Here is a 22,477-nt window from a genome sequence, read left to right as displayed (position 1 = left end):
TCTTGCTGATCCCTATTCCATGGCGTGTCCAACACTGGGAGAACAAGAAGCCCATGTGGCCGAGTGCCATGTCTCCCGTGCCTTGCCCAGGGCCATAGTGTGGAGCAGATCCCGTGTGCTATGAGTGATGGGATGGTTTATCTTCAGACTTGCTCTTTTCTTAGCTCTGAAGGGCCTGTTGGCACTGTGGTTCTAAGCCAACTTGAGAGTCCACCCTCCTGAGTAAGAAGGGAGCCCTGCAGGCAGGTTCTTGGGACCTGCACATAGGTAGAGCCATTTCACGCTCCCCCACCACCTGATGATGACCATCTGCTGCTCCGGAGACTATGGAGCCTGTCAGCGGTCATGGTGATGCTGTGTGTGCCAGGCCACACAGGTGAGCCTTGTACACAGAGTATGCCAGTGCTCGAGCCCCTGGGGATGTGTGGCTGCTCCTCAGGTTACACAAGCTGGCTCTCTGCCTCACCCAGCAGCACTGGTTCTAGTAAACTGTCCAGGTGAGATTAACTGTAAACTGTGCCAGACAGGCTGCCAGCCTCTAAAGCCCTTGCCACCTACTCGCCCGGTGGGCGGGCTTCTGGCTACTGCAGCCTGCTATACATCCCTCCCTGCCAAAGCTAGCTGTCTATAAAAGGGCAGAATATTCTGATGCTTTGCCCTCCCAGACAGAGTGAACAAGTTCAGATTCCTTGGCCTGATCACCTTCTTGTCATGTGGGGTGAGCTGAGCCGTCAATCATCAGCCATCCCTGAGGCCTGATTCTTGGTTTGAACTGCAAGGACCAACAGTTGATACTGGGAGTCAAGATATGGGGAGGGAGATAGAGTCAAAACTATTCTCATCCCACTTCCAGAAAAGGGAAAACAGTGAAACCAAGGAGAGACCAGAGGTAGAGGAGGGAAAACAGGAAACAGGGGCCCAGTGCTGTAGGAACCCCCAGGTTTTACATAAGCCAGTTGAAGATAGGCTTTATCACTAACAACCCAGGCCTGTCTATCCAAGCTGAGTCCATACACTGTAAACACCTCAGCCTCTACTGCCAGCTCCATCCCACGCACTGTGCAGGCCCTGTGGCCTTAAGACTCACTCCTGCCAGCTACCAGCTCAGCAGAGGTCCCGACTGTACTGTGCTCTGTTTCTCTGAGCCAGCTTCCTGTGTGTGATATGGCTCTGTCTCCTTTAGTACTTCCCACTAAAGTCCACAGATGGGAGTGTTTCCTTTCCAGCTTCCACGCTCCTACTCCTTTCCCAATGCCTCTTTTGTTGCCTGCCCTACCACAGGCAGCAGGGGAGTTTGGTTAAAGAAATGTTTCTTTTTGTCTTTTACTTAAGAAAATATATTTTATTGTTATTGAAGAAATTTTAAATTACATATGGACCAAGTGACTGTGCCACCAGACAGAAGAACTGGTAAGGTTGAATAGGCTCAGACTCTGGAGTTCTCATGCTAATAAAGTATCTAGCTAGGCCCCAAGTGTTCAGCCAAATGAGGTTCCCTTGCATTCCTTCCCACAAGTATGCAATCCCCGGTTCACCCTGAGTAAGGTGTGTGTATTCAAACCCACCATCTAATAAAGCAGTTGGACCGAGCAAGGACCATCTCTTCATCAAGGACTGCCTGAGGGGAGGGGCTTCCTCCTAAAGGGCTGGCCTATATCTCCTAGAGAAGACTTTGCTCCCAGCCCCTCCTTATTCCTGCCACTCACTCAGAACCAAACCAGTTCTGTCACCATCCCAGGCTCTGCCTTCCCCTTCCAGCCTGGTGCATAAATGCCCCGAGGGGAAACATGGACCCAAGGATCTCCAACTCCTAGTAGTAAGCCATCGGGCCTGGTGACACCTGAGTACACAGAAGACTAGGAACAATAGCAGCCGTCCCCGACCTTGCTTTTTCCCACCTGAGAAAACACACCCAAGGAACCATGGACTGAGGACCCCTATTACGGACTGTGCTCTGTCTCCTCTGAGCAGCTTGCCAGTGGCACTCAGGCACCCCAGCAGCAAGGCAGATACTCAGCCCAGCAGTTACAAGGAAAAGAAGCATCCATAATCTGGATCGCCTAGGCACACACACATCACATGGGTACACACAGCAGCTGGGCCACACACATGTCACGTGGTTACACAGCAGCTCTGTGACATCCTAACAGATACTGATTGTGGAGCAGGACTGCTGGAGTCTAACACTGTCACTGGGTTCACTGCTTTTGGATAAGGTGTCTTCCTGGAGGGTCCTTTCCACTCCGCCTTTGCTATGACCACCAGAAGCTGACAGAGAAGCTCAGGTCCAGGGAGCGCACGTAATGCCAGTACTTAGCAGGTATAAAGAGGGTGTCTCCTGGGGACAGAATGCAGGACAGAAACGGGGCCTCGGTGAACTTGGGGAACTTCTCTAGGTCGGGGTTTTCCACATCAACCTGCAGAAAGCAACAGAAGTCATCTGCTGGTCTGTAGAGACAGAAGGCACCATGACACCCTGATTTCCCGTATGCCCACCTGGCTGGTGTTATGAAGAATGTGTGTCTCATGAGGGTACACTGCCTCAGACTCTTGCGGAGAATACAGCCGGATGTACTTCCTTCCTAACACCTGAGGGGGAGAAGGCCCATTAGCTTCAGGTGGAGCTGTGGGACCCACTGACTACAGGCCTGTGGACCAGGCTTTCTGTGGTCTGTTTTCTGTTGCCTTGCCCCTCCACATGGTCTGACATTCTGAGAGTGCTTAGCTTCAGGTACCTTAAAGATCAGTGTTCTACATGTAACTAAAGCTCAGCCCAGCACTGCGTGTGTTGACCTGGCTTAATCTCAGGGGTTTCCTCCTCGCCTTGGCTGTGAGGGTTTGTGGCATAGAGGAAAAGTGAATTGTCTGAGTTGATTAAGGTGACAGCTGGTGCTATGGAAAGCAGTGGGCCCTCTGGACCTGGCTCTTAGCTACTACTGAGCTGCATATCAGGGCTGGCCCAGTGCACTTCAAGAATCTTCTAAGTTTCTAGCAGTTGAGCCTGTGACAAGATTTTACAGCAGTGGGTGTGTGCTGTTTGCCTTGTGACAAACTGGTCTGAGTCTCTGGAAACATCTGAGTGACTGAGAGGCCTGTTCCATCAGTCCTTACCCACAGGTACAGCTAACAGTAGGAGTGGGGAGGTTGGCAGGCACTAGAACGTGCTAGACCTTCACCCAAGAGCTCTCCCATCTGGCCCCGGAGAAATCCCACTTGGATGCAGCCTTGACCTGGAAGAAGCCCTATCCCAGGGCCTCAGGACTGTTTTGTTTTTTGTCTATATCCCTTTCACTCCCTTTGCTTTTCCCTCTCCCTCCCTTTTGTGACCAGATGTCATGTAGCCCAGGCTTGCCCTGAACTGGCTATATGCTGAGGATGGCCTTGAACCTCCCAAGTGCTAGGATGAGTATTTACCATGTCAAGCTCCTTACTCCTGGCAGCAATTCCTACCTGGACCAGGAAGTTCTGCTGGGGGTCCTGATGCAATGGGGAGATGGTTCCTTGAGGACCAAACCAGGCATTGATAGTGATCTCTTCCTCTTCTCCATTGCCCAGGCAACAGTAATCGGGGATGCTGATGTCCTGCTTCAACTCTGGGATCTGAGGGTAGGGGCAGAAAGCAGAGGCCAGGGCTAGGTATGCCAGCCAGGGCCCAGCTGACATCTGACTGCTTGACACCTAGATGCACACACCCCTAGACGCACACACCCCTAGACGCACACACCCCTAGACACACATACTCCTAGATGCACACACTCCTAGATGCACTTCTTGTTTAGTTTTCAGACAGATTTTCTATTTCTTACCTCTTCCTTCAGCCTCCCAAGTACAGACATTGCATGTATGTGCCGTCCTACCCAGCTCAGTTCATATCTACTAAGTAGAAATCTAACAGACACAATGGAGACGAATTGCAACCTTGCTTCATTTGTTTCTACATTATATAGATATTTCCATTTTAGAAACTTGGTATTGTTGCATTATACTTTTTAAAAAAAGGTGTTAATACTGTCATTTACTAATGAGTAATATTTTCTTTTGTTTTGAGATGGGCTCACTCTGTAGCTCTTGCTGGCCTGATCTCACCACATAGACTAGGGTGGCCTTAAACTCACAGAACTCCATCTGCCTCTGCTGGCATTAAGGCATGAATCACCACACCAGGCAAGAGTTAAGTTACCACCACCAGAAACAAAACAAAACAAACAAACAAAAAAAAGCTCCCCTACCCCCCAATTCAGCTCTTGGAAAGCTAAGGCAGGAGCATGACAAGCATGACCCAGGAGGTAAGCATGGTGACACAGATCTTATTTAAAAAAAAAAAAAAATCCTGTGAAGTCCACTGTACTAGGTATTTATCAGATCTCTGGAGGATTATTTTCAAAAAATTACTACCATTGAGATCACAACTGGTATATTTTAAGTAAATTACTACAAAGACTGGCAAAGTAGGTTTTGTACTAAACTTACTCTGAGAAGAAAGTAGTTTCTTGAACAGTGTTCAGAAGCCAGAAAAGAGAACCTTGGGACCAAGTCCACCAGGGGACTAAAGCAGGTTCTCAGAAGCAAATTAGTGATGAGGAAGGATTTGGGTCTTATTAGCAAGTGAGTCAAACTAGATAGGCCACAATCCAATGTGGCTAGTACCCCAGGCTCCTAGCATACCACATTACTGCTTTGATTGAATGGCACTAAGCCTTGCCCCTGGATACTGAGCGTAACTCTGATTGGTTCCTGATGATGTCATTGGGAATTCTGAAGGGTGATTGGTTGGCTAGATATCAGAAAACACGTGCTCCACGGATATGATTATTGACAAGTCCAAGGCAGTGGCCAGAGGCTTCTGAGACACTGCATTGGGAGGAAAGTTGGTGCAGGGTTCCTGGCAAGTGCTTGTCAATAGCCCAAGCTGTGTCTATAGGCACAGAGGTCCTAGAAACAGCCGTGCCCTGTCTCCAGGACACATGGCTGCTCAAACGCCTCTTTGAGGTGCTCAGAACAGCAGGGGAAGATGAGTGCGGAGGGGCAGCCAATCTGCCTGGGGATAGCTGTACACTGTTCTGCCTCACCCTAAAGATAACAGCAGCTTTGCCTTCTAGCCTGGGTCAGGATGGGCCTCTGCCACAGCCTCTGTATCTTAACCAGCCAGCTTGGAAGGACTCCTTATGCAGCTCAGCCTCTAAGTGCTTAGATTCAAGGTGTGTGCACCACACCCAGGTACAGGCAGCTCACAATGGAAAGGCAGTGTAGCTGCCAATGCATAGTCTGTTTTCCCACAGTGATGGTCATACCCGCTGATGATGTGTTGGGTGGCAGTGGGTGAACACCAGGAGGGGCAGGTAATCTGCCCCTAAGGGTGCTCTGGGCAGCAGTACCTGCTCTGTCCAGAAAACATGCATTTATTTGTAACACTGCTGGGGATCTTGTTGCTCATCAGGAGCCTCACCGAACCCATCATTTCCAGATTAAATCCAGAATCCTGTCTGGCCTTTTAGGCCTCTAACACCTGGCTCTCCCACTCGGAGTATAACCTCCCAGCTGGTGGTCTCCACAATTTCCTAAAGCTTTGGGGCTGGGATGTTTCTTAACGGGAATACTCTCCCACCCAATCCCACTCCAGCTCAGCCAAGGTGCACTGTTAAGTCTTTGACAGGTCATCCTGAGGATCCAAACTGGGCCCCCAGCCTCAGCATACTCAATCTCTCAAGCCTGGCAGTTCCGTTTGCCTCACACTGCTACCTGTGATAATCAGTGAGACCCTTGCTCCAAAGCGTAGCACCAGAAGATAGCCGTGTGTGTTTCCTGGGAGCAGAGGAGCAGGGCAGGAACATGGTCCCAGACTCACCTGGTCGAACAGCTGGTGTTGAGCAAGGTACCCGACATCCTTTGCCTGACCCAGAGGAGAAAAACAGAGGTGACCATCAGTTAGTTTGTGTCAAGCGTCTCTTGATGGCCCTGTTGCTTAGCTGGATGCTGAGTCTTGGCCCTGGCCCCACCCACCACTGTCCCGTGTGGCCCCTTCCCCACCCTGGGGTCTGATGTGGTCAGTGACCTCCCAGGCAGGACAGAGCTGAAGGGCAGGAGACTTAGGGCCTAGGAAGCATCTCTGTTCTGAGTGGGCCACCAGCCCCTGCAGCTTCTTGCAGGAGTAGCGCACAGACAAGTGCTGCTGCTTTTCATTGGAAGCTGTTTTAAAAACCGTGCTGAGGTGAACATGGCGTGCCTTAAGTTCAGCCACACTGAGCATCTGTTATACAGTGACTTGCATATACCTCGCTCAGAATGTATTTGTGGATGAACTCATTGACTGTCATGAGAGTCTGGGACCAGTCTTCATCTGTGTATCTTGAACCCACTTCCACGGGGACAGTGCGGCAGCCAGCAATCTCCTGGATGTACTGTAGACTACAAAAAATGTCACCATAGTGTCAGCATGCATCTAGGACATCTAGGAATGGTTTCCTTTGTTCTCTTCATGCAAAACCTCATGAGGTGGAGACGACTGTTGCCTTTGCTCTCCCGACTGTTCTCACAATACAGAGGTGAGGCTGCATGCCTGAGACCACACGGACTCTCCTTACCACCTCTGCCATCCACAATCCTGCTGACTCCTCACTTTCCTCTGTCACTGCTGAGAAACCTTGGGATGAGTGGAAGGCAGTATGGGATGGGGAGGTGATGAATGCAGACTCTGAACTCTGATAGCCTGGGTGAGTAGGAGACCCTTCAGTGAGTTACCTTTCCCGAGACCCTGTTCCCCATCTGTTAAAGGAGGTGATGCCAGAACCTGCCCCCATTTGGAGCATGACTGCTCTGCTGTGGCTCTCACAGAATTCTTCCTCACTGGAGCAGGAGCTACTTCCTCCACAAACTCACAGCAGGCCGACCTGACTCCACCCACTCCTGTCAGCTACAGTTGTCTCAGGGCACTCAGGGTACTTTTACATGACTCCTGTGGAAGGCGAAATGTCTGGATTCTCCAATCCTTACAGGAAACATTAGTGTGGCCTCATTCTGAATCCTAGTGGGAGCCACTCCTAGGTGATTGCAGTCATGGCCTCAGGCCCAGAGAAGGAAGAGCAGTAGGATCTCTGAGATCTTGCATGAGCACCTAACAGCTCTCTGAGCCTGTTACTCAGGCGCTTGCAAGGATATGCTCAGGGTAAGTGTACGTCAGTGACAGCTTAGACCACTGCACACACTTAGGATGGCCCGTTAAATGTTTTGTTAATTTAAAAACTATTATTCCATGTGCAGGAAGTTAGACATGCCACTGTGTCATATGTGGAGGCCAGAAGACAATTTTGTGGTTCTCTCCTTCTACCTGTGTGGGTCCTGGGATTGGGATTTAAACTCAGGCCACTAGGTTTTTTTAGCCATCTTGCGAGCCCTAGGGTATCCCACTTTAAAGTCTTCATTAATCCTCTGTAATCAATCAAGGGGTTTTGAAGGTCTGGGGCAGTGATGTATGAGTGGCCAAAAGAGACCTTTGAGGAGTCCTGGGGACACTCAGGAGGAAGGACCTCAGGTCCCCACAGTGGCTACTCACCTCCACTTCTTCATGCACGGCCAGTGGTCAGCCACACCTTCCAAGATCACAGGTCTCCCAGGAACTAGAAAATGCTTCTTGAAGTGCTGCAGAGGTGGGCAGCGAAGCCTGGGCACTTCCCGATCTAATACCACATCAGGAGTTGAGCTGGCATCATGCTTTGCCTTCTGTTCAGAATATAAACAAAGCAAGATGGCGACTGTCTGAAATCTGCGTTAGTGGCAGGATGTCTTGGGTAGCGTTAACAGCAGATGGCAGTTATTTGTGTGCACATATGTGTGGCAGAGGATGGACCTTGGCTGTTCCTCTGTACCATGCACATCCTCCTTACTGAAATGGGGTTTTCCCCCTGGCCTGGGGCTCACTGATTCAAGTGAGGCTGGCTGGGTAGCAAGGCCTTGGGGTCCCCCTGACTCCACTTGCCCAGCTATGGTTTGACAAGAACATGCCACCATGCCAAGTTTTTACATTGTCCTAGGGATCAAACTCCAGTGCTCCTACGTGTGTGACCGGCTCTTGTCTGAAGCATCTTCTCAGTCCTGTGCTTCGTCTTGCTTTGAGATAGGGTCTCAACTTGTCTAGCAGGCCTCAACCTCACAGACATCACCTGCCTCTGCCGCCCACGTGCACAGGGTAAGGGTGCTCACCGCTACATGGAGCTGTGTTTTATGTTTTTGAGACAGGGTCTCAGTAGGAAGCCTGGAATGACCTTGAACCCAGAATCCCCCGCCTCAGATTCCAGAGTGCCCACCACACCCAGTAGTAGATAACGTTTCTATACCGTTTGTTTTCATGAACTCAAGGTCCCTTTTCCTGACCATGTCACAGTCTTAGAGCACTGTGGTGACAACAGTCCTGAAGAGTGAGTGCTAATGACATCTATCTTACTCATAAGTCACACCCAACAGGACATTCTAAAACTGCAGGAAAGCACTGAGAAATACATGTCAAACAGTCCAGAATGCCATAGCTGGCACCCATCACAGCCCCAGCCCTTCCTCTCTGAGGCTCAGGATTTATCTGACAACCTACAGATGAGGACACTGAGGCCCAAAGGAAATGGTCTCTGGCTCACCCAGTGGAAGCTTGGTAAGGACTATGTGTCTGCAGCCTTCGGGGTAAGCTGTGCTCTAGGCTTGGAAGGAACTATGAGACACTTAAACACCATGGCCAACCTCCATGAGGACTGGAGGGACAGAACACGCTGGGTATCTCTCCAAGACTAGGTGATGAGAAGGCATGCTGGATTTCCTTCAGAGCACTTTTTTTAGATTAAGAAAGCTGCCACCTCCCCCTCTAAAAAGGGCACTGCCTTTGCAGCTGCTAATTCCCCAAATCCACATGATGCTCTTTTGGCAGAGAGGCTACCTGTCTGACACTGTCCTGGGATTGGACTGGATTCTTCTAGAAGATGGGTTGGGCTGCCGGATGGTTCAGCTTTCAATAGTGACCCACCTTGGTAGCAGGCTGATCCTGGTGAGGGCCACAGGCAGGCTGCTTTCTAGGGAGCAGATGTGTCTGGAGGACTGTAGCAACTTTGAGAAGAATGTCCCCAAGGATGGCTGCCCCCATCAACAGGCCCATGTCACACACCCGCAGTGCTTCAGCCACAGCAGTGGCCTTCTGTGGTGCCTGGCACAGGCACAGGGTCTTCAGGAGGCAGCCGAAGGAATATACCCGGCGCCATTCCTTGTCTACATCTCGCCAGGGACCAGTGTTGAGCTTTTCCCAGGAGTAGTCCAGGACAGCCTCACTGGCCTGCAGGCACTTCTGCCAACGGCCTTCATAGAACAGACCCAAAGCCTGCCGTAGCAGCGTAGCCACGCTCCTGTCCACCTTCTCACTGAGATCCAGCTTCAGCTCCTCCTCTGTGTCTGGCAGGAGCACCCTGAGGTCCTTCCAGAGGATGCTGGGCCCCACTAGGGGCTCTGTAGTGTCCTCTGACATGATCAGCCCCTGAGAGGAACAGGACAGGAATCAGAGCCCACATACAGCCCCGTAGCTCACACCAGTGCACTTCAACAAGGTCTTTGCTACTGCTGCCTCGCTGGTGCAGGGCCTTCCTTTGGGGTCACTGCTCTACTTCAGGGCCTTGTACAATGCCCGGCTCTAAGTGGACTCTGGATGGATATCTTTTCATAGAGATGAGTCCTTTCTTTATCTAGAATGAATCCAACATACTTCCTCTGCCTGGCAAACTCCTGTCCAGCCTTTCAGGCCCATCCTGAATGATCTATGTGAAGTCTGAGGAAATTCTCCTCAGGGTTTGTGTCTACAGCCCTTGGGTTCTTCTATAGCACTTGTCACAAGCACGTGTGTGAGCTGCCTCTCCAAGGCTGGGTTGGGGCACATCCGCTTTGGTTTCCCTAGAGCCTAAAGCCACAGGTGCAGAAGGAAGTGCTCTGTTTTTTATGTCCCCAAAGGTCCATGTGTTGAAGGCTTAGTTCCCAGCCTATCATGGTACTTAGGGTGGCATAGCCTAAGTATGAATTAGAACCTAGGGGAAGAAACTAAGGTCATGGAGACACGGCCTTACAGTTGGACACATTAGGACCCCAGCCTTGAGTTTCTTGGTCACCATTAGGTAAAGAGACCTCCTCTGCCTTGTGCTCCCATAATGATGTACCAAGCTGTCACAGGTCTAGAGCACCAGGGCCATGCAACCTGCTGATATTCTAAAATCATGAGCCAACACAAATCTTCCTTCCTTCCTTCCTCCCTCCCTTTTCTTCTTCTCCTTTTCCTTTTATCTGCCTGCCTCTGCCCCGTCAAATGCTGGGATTGAAGGCATGTGTTAGCATCGCCCAGCTAACCTTTCTTTATAATTTATCCCAGGTATTTGTTACAGAAACGGGAAACAAACACAAAAGCCTAAGCAGAAAGACAATGCTCAGCTCTGGTAGTCTGGTGGCTTGGCCTGAGTATTGTGTGGACAACATCATTTGTGATGGTTTGCATATGCTTGGCCCAGGGAGTGGAATGTGATGATGGTTTGATATGCTTGGCCCAGAGAGTGGCACTATTAGAAGGTGTGGCCTTGTTGGAGATGTGTCATTGTAGGGTGGGCTTGGAGACCCTCCTCCGAGCACCTCCTAGGATGTGGAGTCTGTTCCTGACTTCCTTCAGGTGAAGATATAGAACTCAGCTCCTCCTGCACCATGCCTGCCTGGTCGCTGCCATGCTCCTGCCTTGATGATAATGGACTGAACCTCTGAACCTGTAAACCAGCCCCAGTTAAATGTTGTTCTTATAAGAGTTGCCTTGGTCATGGTGTCTTTTCACAGCAGTAAAACCCTAACTAAGACAGTGGGCTAAACCTCTGAACTGTAAGCCAGCCCCAGTTAAATGTTGTCCTTTATAAAATTTGCATTGATCATGGTGTCTGTTCACAGCAATAAAATCCTAACTAAGACATCGCTACACCAACACTAACAGATCTGCAGCTTACAGACGATGGCTTTGTGCCCTGCTCTATCTTCTTAGCTCTATCCTAACAGCTGTGGCATTTGCTATGCTGCATGGGATTTATCCATCAAGGTTCACGGGCAGGGAGTTTGGGCCTGAGGAAGGCCATTTAAAAGATGGGGCCAGGGAAGTGATTAGGTCATTAGAAGGGCACCACTGTGGGAGGGCTCAAGGCCCATCTTACAGGAGTGGGCTAGTTCCTACAAGGCTGGTTGTTATAAAGTGAGGTTCACCCTTATGTTGGGTCCTTGCATGTGCCCCCCCTTGTCCTGCCCCCCCCCCCGCCCGCCACTTCTCTACCATGTGGTGACACAGCTAGGTGGCCCTCACTAGATGTCTGTACCAAGCTGTTGGGACTCTGCAGCCATCAGAATTGAGCCGAGGAGCTCCCTTTCTTTATTCCTCTCCCAGTATGTGTGCGACAGTCTTACAGCAACACCAGATAGGGCAGGACACATCCTCTGCCTCCCGTGCTGTTGAGTGACGAGACCATCCTGTGTTTGGCAGAGAATGCAGATGGCCAAATATGAAACGTTAGGCTTTGTTGGCCACACAGTCTCCGTTGCCACTACTCTGCCAATCAGGAACCAGAATAAACAAATAGGGGTGGCAGTGTTCCATTAAAGCTTTATTTATAAAGGAGTGGGTGCCAGATGTAGTCAGACAACTCTTGTTCTTCTGTGTTTTACCCCTGGGCTTCATCCCTGGCTTGGGGTAAAAATCAAAAGGAAAAAAATACCCTTTATGTATTTTTCTTTGAGACAGGGTCTCTCTGTGTATCCCTGGCCATCCTGGAATTCACTATGTAAACCATGCTGGCCTCGAACTCGAGTTCTGCTAGCATCTGCCTCACAGGTACTGGTATTAAAAGTGTGTGTCACCACCTGCAGGCAGAAAAGACAGCCTTTACCTTTTTCCTGGCTCAGTCAGACAAGCTTCTGCTGTAATTTACTGGGGCAGAACAAAGTGCTATAGGACTGAATGCAGTGACTAATGCCTGGCCACACCTCCCACAGGTTTCCTAAAGGTGGAAGTGGGCGGTTCTCAGGCTCCAAGGATTTAAAGTTCTAGGTGGCAGGAAGCTGCCACATGGAAAGGGGGATTGTTGGAAGGCAACTGAGCCTGGACAAGCCACATGGAAATGGCCCAAGCCAAAAATAAGCACACTTAGCCAGTTAGCAGACTGCAGCTGGTGCTTCTTACATCCGTTAGTCTGTGCTGCCCGACAGATGACAGTCCCTACGGATGGCCATGTCCCAACACGGAATGGTAATTATGTTACCTAATGTGACTGAGAATGGGAGATTATCCTGGATCATCAAGATGGGCCGTATAGCATTAAAAAGATCGTTTTGAGCTAGCATCAGATTTGGAAGGACTTGGGACTTCAGAAGAATGGTCACAGAAAGGCAAAGTGGCTGGCTTTGATGACTAGAAGCTGAGAGGAATTCAGGACAACTTATGGAAGCTGTGAAAAATCAGAGAAATAGATTCTTTCCTGGGGCCTTTGTCGATCCCAGCCCACAGATCTGCGAGGTGGCACACCTTCAGTTCACAGCCACCATGCTCAGATAAAAATAAGAGACACCAGATAGAAAGCAAGCAGTGGTGGTGGGAAGTGACCCTGTGGTCAGACCACACGAGCCTGACTCTCTACTAACCGTATGTGTTAGCTCATGCCACCATGTTGGAAAGGCTACGTGGCAGAGATGAAAGGAGCCTGTAGTTAACAGAGAGCCAGGGGCTGAGGCTCTCTGCCCTTAGCTGCCCACACTCATGTGGACTCCTGCCAACAGGACTTGGCATGGGGCATAGGTCTGTTAAAGCAGACACTTTAACTCTTCTTCCCCTATGCAGAGCAGTCTTTCTGTGAGAGCTCAGCTCAGACCACAGCCTTGTAAGGGATTCTAACACCGAGGACTTGGCTAAGCCATGCACACACACACTCAGCTCAGGAAAACAGGTCCTGAAGAGACTCTGGCCAGCTTGGGCATGGTGAGCATGGCTCTGTTAGACCTTGCTTGTTCTTCTCTCCCATCCTCTCTGCCTTGCTAAAAACTGTTACATCACATTCCCGAGGCTGGCCACCAAAAGCAAGCTACTCCATTATTTGGCCACCTCTTCCTCTTGAGGCCGACCACTAAGGTCCAGCTTTCAAAGTATGGGAGTCCAGCAATCAAAAGCCCTCTTTGGTTACCTAATTAATACCCCAATCAAAATATACCACCACATGCTAGCCCATTCTAACAAAGACCTCCCCTTTTCTCTTAAAGATTACACCTGTAAGGCCATTGGCTGCTGTTTTTCTGCCTGAGTCAGGAGGCGGCCTCTTTAACTTTTCTTCCCTGCTTAATAAAGGATCTCTGTGAAAACAGGTGCTTGGGCGTGGTTTGTGCCTAGTTCTAACCTAAGATTATTTTGTCGATACTTCATAATTGTAATTTTCTACTATTATAAATGGTAATGTAGATATCTGGTATGTAGAATATCTGATATGTGACACCTGACACCTGTGAAAGGGTCATTTGATCCTCACAGGTTGAGAACTGTTGCTCTAGAAGAAAAGAACTGATAATGTGTGTGTGTGTGTGTGTGTGTGTGTGTGTGTGTGTGTGTGTGAGAGAGAGAGAGAGAGAGAGAGAGAGAGATTGAGATTGATTGATTCATTAAAGTGGGTGACAGGCTGTATTCCAGCTAATCTAAAGTGGCTATCTACCAACAGAAAGTCCAAGAATCCAGTATTTATTCAGTACACTAGTGTAGTGGTAAGATTAAAAAGGAACATTTTCTATCAGTTCCTGCGAGCCGGATCTGGCTGCTACTCTACCACGAGGTCTGCAAAGTGCTCTCTCCTGGCTGTCTCCCTTTTAGCTGCCTTCTCTTCGAGGTCCCCTAGACGGAAGTTACCATGCCTGATTCACACACACACACACACACACACACACACACACACACACACACACATCTCGTTTTGCCGGCCCTTTGCTCAGTCTTACTCCGTGCAGGCAAAAGAACCAGATCTGCAACACTGTCCTCTTTAGTCCGGTAATTCAAAGTTCCAGAAACGTGTAATTTAGCAATTAGATTTACATGCTAAATTCCCAATCCACAATACATCCACACAACAAATTCACTGCCAATTAATATTTAAACTGCCCACCTAGACAAGACAAAATGGACCCAGTCCATCTGGATCTGGATCATCCTGCTCTGTTGTCTCCATCTAGATTTTTCTCCTTCCTCTTCCTCCTCCCTCCTTAAGACTTTTCCCTGCCTACCCTTCCTTCTCATCCAATGATAGGCTACTCCTTAACCTGGGCCCACCTTGCTGCATAATGACATCATCCTACACATCACCCTTTTTGTTTAATTAAAAAAAAAACTTTTTTCATTAAACATAAGCTGTGCACAACTATTACCATTAGAAAAATCATCTAGACGACTATGTTTTCTCGAAGTTAATTAGCTTGGGTAGGCTATAAGGCTAATTAGTCTTTAACTCTGTCAGAAATCTGAGAATGACCAAATAGCTATAAACATAGGAAGCCTAACATGGCTTGCAGAACTGAGACAGGTTGTAGAGGCAAATTTCCACTAACGCAGTACCCTGTTAGCAACACGTGAGAGCAAGTCTTCAGCCTTCTGGCCTAGGACCATCTGACAGACTTTTGAAACACCAGGCTGGCTGTCTTGGCTGGTCTTCAGTATATACCCACATCATGAAGAAGTAGGCTCTACTGCTGCCAGTGAGGGATGAACTTGCCATCAAGAGTGAGGGCGAGCAGGCAAAGAGCAAAAATGGGTGTGGCCCACTTAAAATGCTTTAGTTAAGACAAATCCCTCAGAATTGTACCCAGTGACTTGGGGTTTGATTAATTCCAGATGTAGTCAGTCACAGCCATCACAGTGCAGACAGGAATGTTTGTAGAGACAGCCTGTCTTCCAAGATGATCTGTCCTGCTTGAAACTGACAAGTCCAGCAAAGAGGGACTGCAGATCCACATGTAGTTCTCTACAGCTGCAACAATTTCCTCATCCTTAAGCCTAGCACCCTGCCTGTATGAAGGGTTCCAACCAGCCTTTTCTCTTGCAGGCACCCCCTTTCCCACAGGAGTATCTGTCCTCCACTGTTTGAAATAAACAGATCCATCTATTAATGTCAGATTCTGTCTCTTTCTGCCTTCCGTTGCACAAAACAACTTTCCTCTGTAGCCTTAATTCTAGAGATCTTTAAACAAAGGTCCATTTGTTGGTGTACAAAACGACCCTTTTTGCAAAAGGATGTCAGCTAAAGGGTGCAGGATCTAATCTGGGCTTCCTAAGTGAACTTAGAAGGAACTAAGTTCTCCTGCTACTCATACCAAAAACAAAGGAGCTGAGAACGGGGCAGAATGGACTCAAGCCTTGTTTCCTAAGTGCACGTTTTTGGGACGCATTACAGAAATTGGTTTTGGTTGCCAAACGGGTTGATGAACTTAGCATGAACAAACTTCTAGGGAAAGCACGTGCAGTCAGTCCCTCCCTCTAAGTACCGGCAAAACCGCTGCTCATGCCCTTCTGCATAGTCTGCATGGGAGGGCTGGTTAAGTGGCCTAGGCAGAAGACACCCTGACTTCCACTAAGACTGTGGTCGTTTACCGGGACCTCTGTCTGCTTACGGGGGCCGGGGGACCTTGGCCGGGTTGGAGGGTGGAGATTAGAGATAGGGAGCAGTGGCCGCAGCCATGCCTTCCCGACAAACGGCGCAGGGGTGTCACGTAGGCCGGTCTCGCCACTAAACCTGTCCCCATACTTGAACCACTAACCAAAGCCTAGAAGGCGACAGTAGGGTCACGGCAATTTCACGCATGCGCTTTAGAAAAAAAAAAAAAAAACACTCCTAGAGGATGACATAAGGCACAGGCTCTTTCCTTCCTACCGTTTGTGCCGAGCGGACAGCTGCTACGCATGCGGCTTCTCGAGCGGCTCCCAGGCCTCCCACGGCGCCTGCGCGAAACCGTTCCTGCTCGCCTGAGCAATCCGTCCTTCACGGCCAGCGCTTTGAATCTAAGCAACTCCCGCAGCCTGAGCGCCGCGGTGCTCCAACTAACCTCTCTGGCACTTGGACGGGCTTGTGTCTCTCGTCGCTGGCGACGACTGGTTCTGTCGGGGCGAAGATTCTTCGGCTGGCCTTAGCACAGACTACACTAAGAGTATCGACCACTTCTGACTCGGCTGGTCGGGACGGGTACCTAGAGGAGCGCCGAGCCATCAATGCTCGGCCCCGCCCTCCTCGGGTCAAAGGGGCGGCTCTAGCTTTCTTTTCCGGGTCATACCTTGCAAAACAGTTTTGTCACTTGCTGTTTTACCTGATCCTTCCAACTCAGATAATGAGTTCTCCCTATTTTGCAGAGTAGGAAACTGAGGTGGGAGAAAATAACGACATGGTTTTAGAAGTCACGTATATAATTTGAACCCACAAGTACAGCATGCAGGGCTGGTTCCCCTGAGTTCGCCTATGATTTCCTTGCAGAGACAGGCTGTGTGGAGTCAGCACGAGTTTTGTGTTTCGAGCATTCTTTCTCGGTGGACTCCAGAGGTGGCTGGAGCAGTAGCAGTCACCGATTCCCTGAATCGGTCTGCTATAGCCTTGGGTTTGGAGTGTAACTAGAAAAGCGTGTAGTGCATTCATCTACTGGTCAGCAGGGATGAGGGTGAGGCACTCCTCGCTTTTTATCTTCTCAGGAACGCTAAGTAGAGATGGGGAAACGAGTGGGAGTCTTTACTCAAGGCCAGTGCAACGAGTTATATCCTGGGTGCTATGATAGTGATTCGGACCAGGGGGTCTTGATCGGTTTGTTTTCTATGTCAGTTAAAGAATTAAAAGTCAACAAATAAATAAACAGATAATAAAATCTGGAGCTCAACAGATAGCTGTGGAGTAACCTCAAACACTACAGATAAAGATAGACAGAATCAGCAGACAGAGAAAAAGATCTGCAAAGCAGATTTAGGGCGGGCAGTAAGGGGGAGTGTGAAAAATCCAGCCTGCAGGCTTTTTCTTTTAAAGTCTTTTTCTCCCCTAATTTAGGGTAGATGGCTTTGAACAAAGAATGTTTGATTGTCCTGGACCTGTTGTGCGTCCTGATCTGACCTTGAATTTGTTGAGCAAATCCCTCAGCAGGGGACCTTAGTGGGAGGCAAAGCCTTTGTTTTAAGCTGTCCAACTTGTCTAAAGTCAGATGTGTAAGGAAGTCCATCTTGAAAATATGACCCCTTATTAGCTACCCTTGGCTCTTTGTGTCTGCCTACCTGACTCATCTCAGTAGGGCAACACACACACACACACACACACACACACACACTCCTTTGACAACATTAAAATCATATCTAGTTAATGCTATCAGCATCCTCAGCTGTGGAGGGAAGAAACAAAGAACAAGAGGTTGTCATAATGACCAGGCTCACTGGGGTGCTGGTGACTGATCCTGCTTCCCTCCACTGAGTAGTGAGTGCTAATTTTACCTGAGCACAGTACCCCTGGAAAACATGGAGGAAACCAAGCTCATTCCCTTATACTGCAGCAAATAGCTCTCTGCAGAGAAGCATCCTTCCAATAGGACTTAGCTAGAGCTCCAGGATGCTCCTTCATTCCCTGTGACAGGCCAGACAGTCCTTCCACAGTCCCATGCTTGCTGTAATAAGTGATTCATCAAACTACTCACTCCCACTTATCAACAAAATGCTGGACAGCCAAATTAGGTCCCCACACGGCTGTATGCAGGCTGACCCACGGTAGTAACTCGGACCTGCTAAGCCAGCAGCCTACCTTTCTAGTTCACTTCCTGGATTTTCTAGCTTTGGATTTCTTTCCCGTGAAAGAAAAGCTCTAACTGGGAAGATGAGCAGTCAGGTAAGTGCTCGCTCTTCGAGTACGAGGGCCTGGCTTTAAATTCTCAGTTTAAAAGGTCAAGTGCAGGGACAAGCACCTGCAATTCCACAACTGGAGAGGCAAAGACAGGAGGGTTGCCAGGGTTGCTGTCCTGTCGGTGAGATCAAGGTTCAGCGAGAGATGCTTGTTTGGTTTTGGACCCCAGGACAAGGGACCGAGGTGCATATCTTACACACTGAAGCAGAACTCATCTCCGGCTCACTTCACCTGTCTCAAAAATAAGGTGGAGAGCAGTTTGGGAAGGTACTCACCACTGATCTCTGATTTCCATATGTTCTTTGCCCCTTCTCTGTGTGCTCTTCTTGTCTAGCCTACAGGGCACTTGCGAACTTTCTGACCACAAGCTCTCTACTCCAATGAGAAACTGTGGCCTTTTTTTTTTCTTTTCAAATATCTTTTAAAAAAAACACACACTATAAGTCAGAATTTGATCTTTATTTGACAGTGGTTAGTGGAAGAGAGGTTGCTACAGAGATACTGTGGAAGGGTAGACGTTAGTTTCTGAGTGGTCCAATCAGATCCCACAGCAACTGCCGAAGGAAACTTGAACCCAGAACCTGCAATTCCCAAGCCCTCATGCACAGGGTTCAGGATGGGATTCGGGCAGCAGTATGTGGCTGGGAGTGCTGCCAACCAGAGAGACAAACACTCCTTTGTCAGTTTGATTCTGCTATTTGCTCAGTGCTGGGGATAGGACCCAGGGTCTCACACACTAGCACACTCTTCCACTGAACTATATACCCCAGCCTTGTGTGTGTATTCAAAACCGGCCTGTTAGGATGAGTTATAGGCACAAAGGAAATGTTTCCTTAAAAGAACTGCAATTTCTCACCACTGTAGGGCTTTACTTTCTGTCATCTGTTTGCCACCACCCCCTCCAATTCTAGCAGTGTTGGAATTGGCCATTAAGCTGGCAGACCCATTTAAGAGTCATGAAAGGCACCAAGCAAACAAAGGGAATCATTTATGCCCATATTTGTGATTTTTCTCCATTAGATTAGCAGCCTATAATTTAAATATCTCCACGTGCTCTGGGAACATTTGTGGCTTAATTATGAAATTTATTTAAAATACACAAACAAGACTCTAAACTCAAAAACAACATTTAGTGTGACTGCGGGAGAGATGTTTAATGCACTTCAATTGTTCAAAGAGGAGAGTGGAGACCTCCCAGTTTTTGGCTCTTGCCTTGTGTGCGATGGCCACTTATTATGCCGTGCCCTTCTCCAGTTACATCATCGCCTCAGCAAAGGGCTGGCAAGCGAGCCTACAGTCACCTCAGCAAGGCACAGTGATGTTAGGATTTCCAAACAAAGGTGGCTTTGGGCATAAGACCAACACTAAAAGCTCAGACACAGGCTGGCCGAGGGCTTTACTGTTATCTTCCTCCTCTGTAGAATGGACATAAAATCTTCAAGAAAAGACTGCTAGGCATTCCAGGTAGGCCTGGGAACAGCTCACCAGAGAATATTTTCTTACTGTGCACAAGGGCTTGTATCCCATCCCCAGCACTGCAAAGAACAACAGACACAAGTCAGAAAGTAAACGTCTATGAACCATGACAGAAAACCCTGGGGGTGGGGGAGAGGTTGGAGTGATGTTTTTGTACACAGATGTGTCCCTGTCCTTCCTTGCCTGCCTAAGATACCTTCTGATTGGTCAATATAAGAAGCCTATGGCCTTTAGCAGAAAGTAGACTAGAAGGACAACTGGCATAGGGAGAGGAACTCTGGTGAAGAATGAGGTGTGGGAAGATTCACCACCCAGACTGGGAGGAAGTCACACTTAGGAAAGTGAGGAGAGGAAACTAGCCATGTGGCAGACAGAACAGTGTAAATGGGTTAGCATGATCTAAGAACTAGTTGGCGAGCAAGCCTAAGCTAAGGCTGTAAGCACTGTAAATAAAGTTAAGCCTTTGTGTCATTACTTGATAACTGGGGCAGACATAGAAAAAGCCCAAATGATTACATTACAATAATAAAATACCCAAGAAGATCAACTTAAAAGAAGAGGGTCGGGTTGATGAGATGGCCGTGTGGTTAAGAGCGCTTGCCATCAAGCCTGATGTTCTAGGTTTGAACCTCAGGATTCACATGGAGGAAATTGTTACAGGATATTTGATCGCATTGTGAATCCTGAGATTGTTTTATTTACTTAAAAAAAAAAAAGCTTCTAGTGGTGTGGCTCAGCCTTAACACACACCTTTAATCTGTTCGGAATAGACATGCCCTTAGCGCACACACACTTAATCCCAAACAATAAAGTTAGTTTGTAGAAGGAAGTCTCCGTGTTTATAAGTGATGTCTAATTAATTGAATGGCAGACAAAGTGATGAATCAGAGAAAGATTTAGCCGAATAGGATATGCCTTGCTAGGAAAACTGAACATACCTTTGAAGTCCCATCTCAGTCACTTGGCCAGCCCTGAGCGATCTCATCATTTCTCCGGCTCGTTTCAGCCTCATCACTAAAATGGCCATAGTAAGTACCCTTAGAGTTCATTGGAAGGTTAGATCACTAAATGCAGAACAAAGTAACACACAAGGGCCACCGCAAATCCTAACCCAGCTTTTTACCCTACCCCAGCACAGCATGTCCTTAACCCCAATCCCTAAACCCCCAGACTTCAAAACTTGGAATCTCTGGGTGTTGTTTGGTTTCATTCACAATATTGTTTTAAACAGTGAATAAGGGGCATTTCATGTTTAGACTGGGTCTAACCTCAACATTTTTCATTATGCATCTGCAAATATTTCAAAATCCAAAAAACATACCCAAATAGGAAGCCCCACTAGTCCCAAGTTTCTTGAGTAAGGTGTACCTGGCCTATACTGTCAGCTCCTTACTGTCCTGCCCCTCCAGGGCTGGAGCCTTCTAACTCTTCTAGGACAGGAGCCACACCCTGGGAATATCAGCTGCCCAGCGCATGTCAATGCACATGTGTAGCAGGCATCAGCCGGTCACTGGAGTCGGCCTTTAAAAGCAGCTGTGTTTGTGTACTGCTGTGGAATGAACCTCCCTGGCAGCTAGTGGTTGGCAGCACATTGGGTATTTTAAGGACCTGGTAGGTTCAGGCTGTCTGTGTCTACTTGGGGCCAGTAGAAACGTAGGGACTGAAGACACTTGCAAAGCTTCCTCACACTTTAAGTGGAGGTTTCTGGTTGCTTTAGAAAGTCAGTTGTCAGGTTGGGGATTTAGCTCAGCGGTAGAGCGCTTGCCTAGTGAGCGCAAGGCCCTGGGTTCGGTCCCCAGCTCCAGGGGGGGGGGGGGAAGTCAGTTGTGTCAGATGGTGTTTCACTGGGGCAGACACATGAAGGAGTGTTTTTCTGGAGCAGACACGGGAGGAAGGATGTTTTGCTAAAGCAGACACATACAAGCATGTGTGCTGGAGGGTCCTTTGCTAATGACACACGTGTATTGGCTCACCTTACACTATGTTGCTGAGCTCCACTTGCGACATCACAGAAACTCGCCAGCATACTTCAGGTGGTGCACTGGTGGCTTCTTGCTGTTTCCATGAACTCGGGTGGATTGGCAGAGTGATATCAGCTGCTACAGTCTGCTAAGACAGACTCAGGTTAGGCAAGCCCCGTGGGAAGTTTGGAGGGACTATAAATAGGACTCAGTGGACAGTGATGGGGGCTTGCATAGCTAGGTTTGAAATGCTTCCCGGTCTCGAGTCTTCAATGACCTTCACTTCGTTGAGAGAGGCATGGCAGAGAACTTCTCCTGGTGTCCCTGCTGGTCTTGGTTGTTCCAGCTGACTCCTGCCAACTCCACAGAGGCCTGGCTGTCTCTGCTAGGTTGTGCCATGGCTGCTGTTGGTGTTTGCTATCTGACACCACTGAGCTGGACTGGAAAAGTGTTTGAGAGTGGATTGAGTTGCTGAGCTGCCAAGCTGCTGCTGCTGGTCTCTTGACAGGGCAGATTGGAATTGCTCCCAAGAACAATTTCTGAACAGGTTCACATCCCCCTATAACCTTTCTTTTTCTCTGCCTCTCTTGGGTGTTGGGCTAGAAGGAAGGCTAAAGCATTTAAGAACCCATATTAAAAGAATTTGAAAAATCAAAGCACCTCTCTCCATCACCTGGACTGGGTAACAGCAAGCAGATGTGGGGGGTGGGGGGCTGGGAGCTGCCTGGCATCCCTGTCTCCCTACATGGTCTTTCTCCACCATCGCTTTGAAATGTCAGCCTCAGGAAGCTGGACCTCTGCATTTCGTCTCAAGGCACACAAGACGGGTGTCCAAAACAAAGACAGTATCCAACAGGAGCTGTGTGACTACAGACAGTTGCACTTTAATTAATGCTGGGATGGCACTCAGGGCCTCATGCATGCTAAACACATTCCCTGCCACCAAACTACAAGCTCATTCCAAAGTTAAGTTTAGAATATTTTTAGATTCAGGAGAAAGTTGCAAAGGTAGTTCTGAGTTTCCATACACTCCTGGCTCACTGTTCAGTTGTCTCAATTACCAAACAACATGGAGAGGTGCTTGTGATCAAAGCCTATGCCTGTCCTCAGCTGCCTGAC

At 48.7% G+C, this 22,477-nt stretch overlaps 1 protein-coding gene and 1 long non-coding RNA gene across 11 annotated transcripts in view; both read right to left on the bottom strand.

Moving 5' to 3' along the window:
• Nucleotides 1-1,309: 1,309 nt before the first annotated feature.
• On the bottom strand, nucleotides 1,310-16,269 carry Kdm8 (lysine demethylase 8). 9 transcript variants are annotated; one of them, XM_087559832.1, is made up of 8 exons: nucleotides 16,105-16,269; nucleotides 9,005-9,505; nucleotides 7,550-7,716; nucleotides 6,273-6,405; nucleotides 5,846-5,890; nucleotides 3,451-3,600; nucleotides 2,497-2,589; nucleotides 1,310-2,417 (listed from the first exon to the last, which is right to left on the bottom strand). In XM_087559832.1, exons 2-8 carry the CDS (start codon nucleotides 9,494-9,496, stop codon nucleotides 2,253-2,255), a joined length of 1,245 nt encoding a protein of 414 aa, XP_087415958.1. In that variant the 5' UTR covers nucleotides 9,497-9,505; nucleotides 16,105-16,269; the 3' UTR covers nucleotides 1,310-2,252.
• Nucleotides 16,270-19,049: 2,780 nt separating this feature from the next.
• Nucleotides 19,050-22,477, bottom strand: part of LOC120097358 (uncharacterized) — a 3,557-nt gene continuing 129 nt past the window's right edge. Inside the window, exons 1-4 of one of the 2 annotated variants that reach the window (XR_015652539.1) lie at nucleotides 21,636-21,742; nucleotides 21,371-21,503; nucleotides 20,336-20,411; nucleotides 19,050-19,456 (exon numbers count right to left, since the gene is read on the bottom strand). This is a non-coding gene — a long non-coding RNA (uncharacterized LOC120097358). Of the gene's footprint in view, nucleotides 19,457-20,335; nucleotides 20,412-21,370; nucleotides 21,504-21,635; nucleotides 21,743-22,477 lie in introns of those variants that run through there. The other variant, XR_015652540.1, reaches the window with a different exon arrangement.

This window comes from Rattus norvegicus, chromosome 1, assembly GCF_021556685.1.
Source record: "Rattus norvegicus strain SHRSP/BbbUtx chromosome 1, alternate assembly SHRSP_T2T, whole genome shotgun sequence".
Lineage (NCBI taxonomy): Eukaryota > Metazoa > Chordata > Mammalia > Rodentia > Muridae > Rattus > Rattus norvegicus.
Note: the sequence above shows the minus strand (reverse complement) of the source record. Positions and strands in the feature narration are given on the sequence as shown.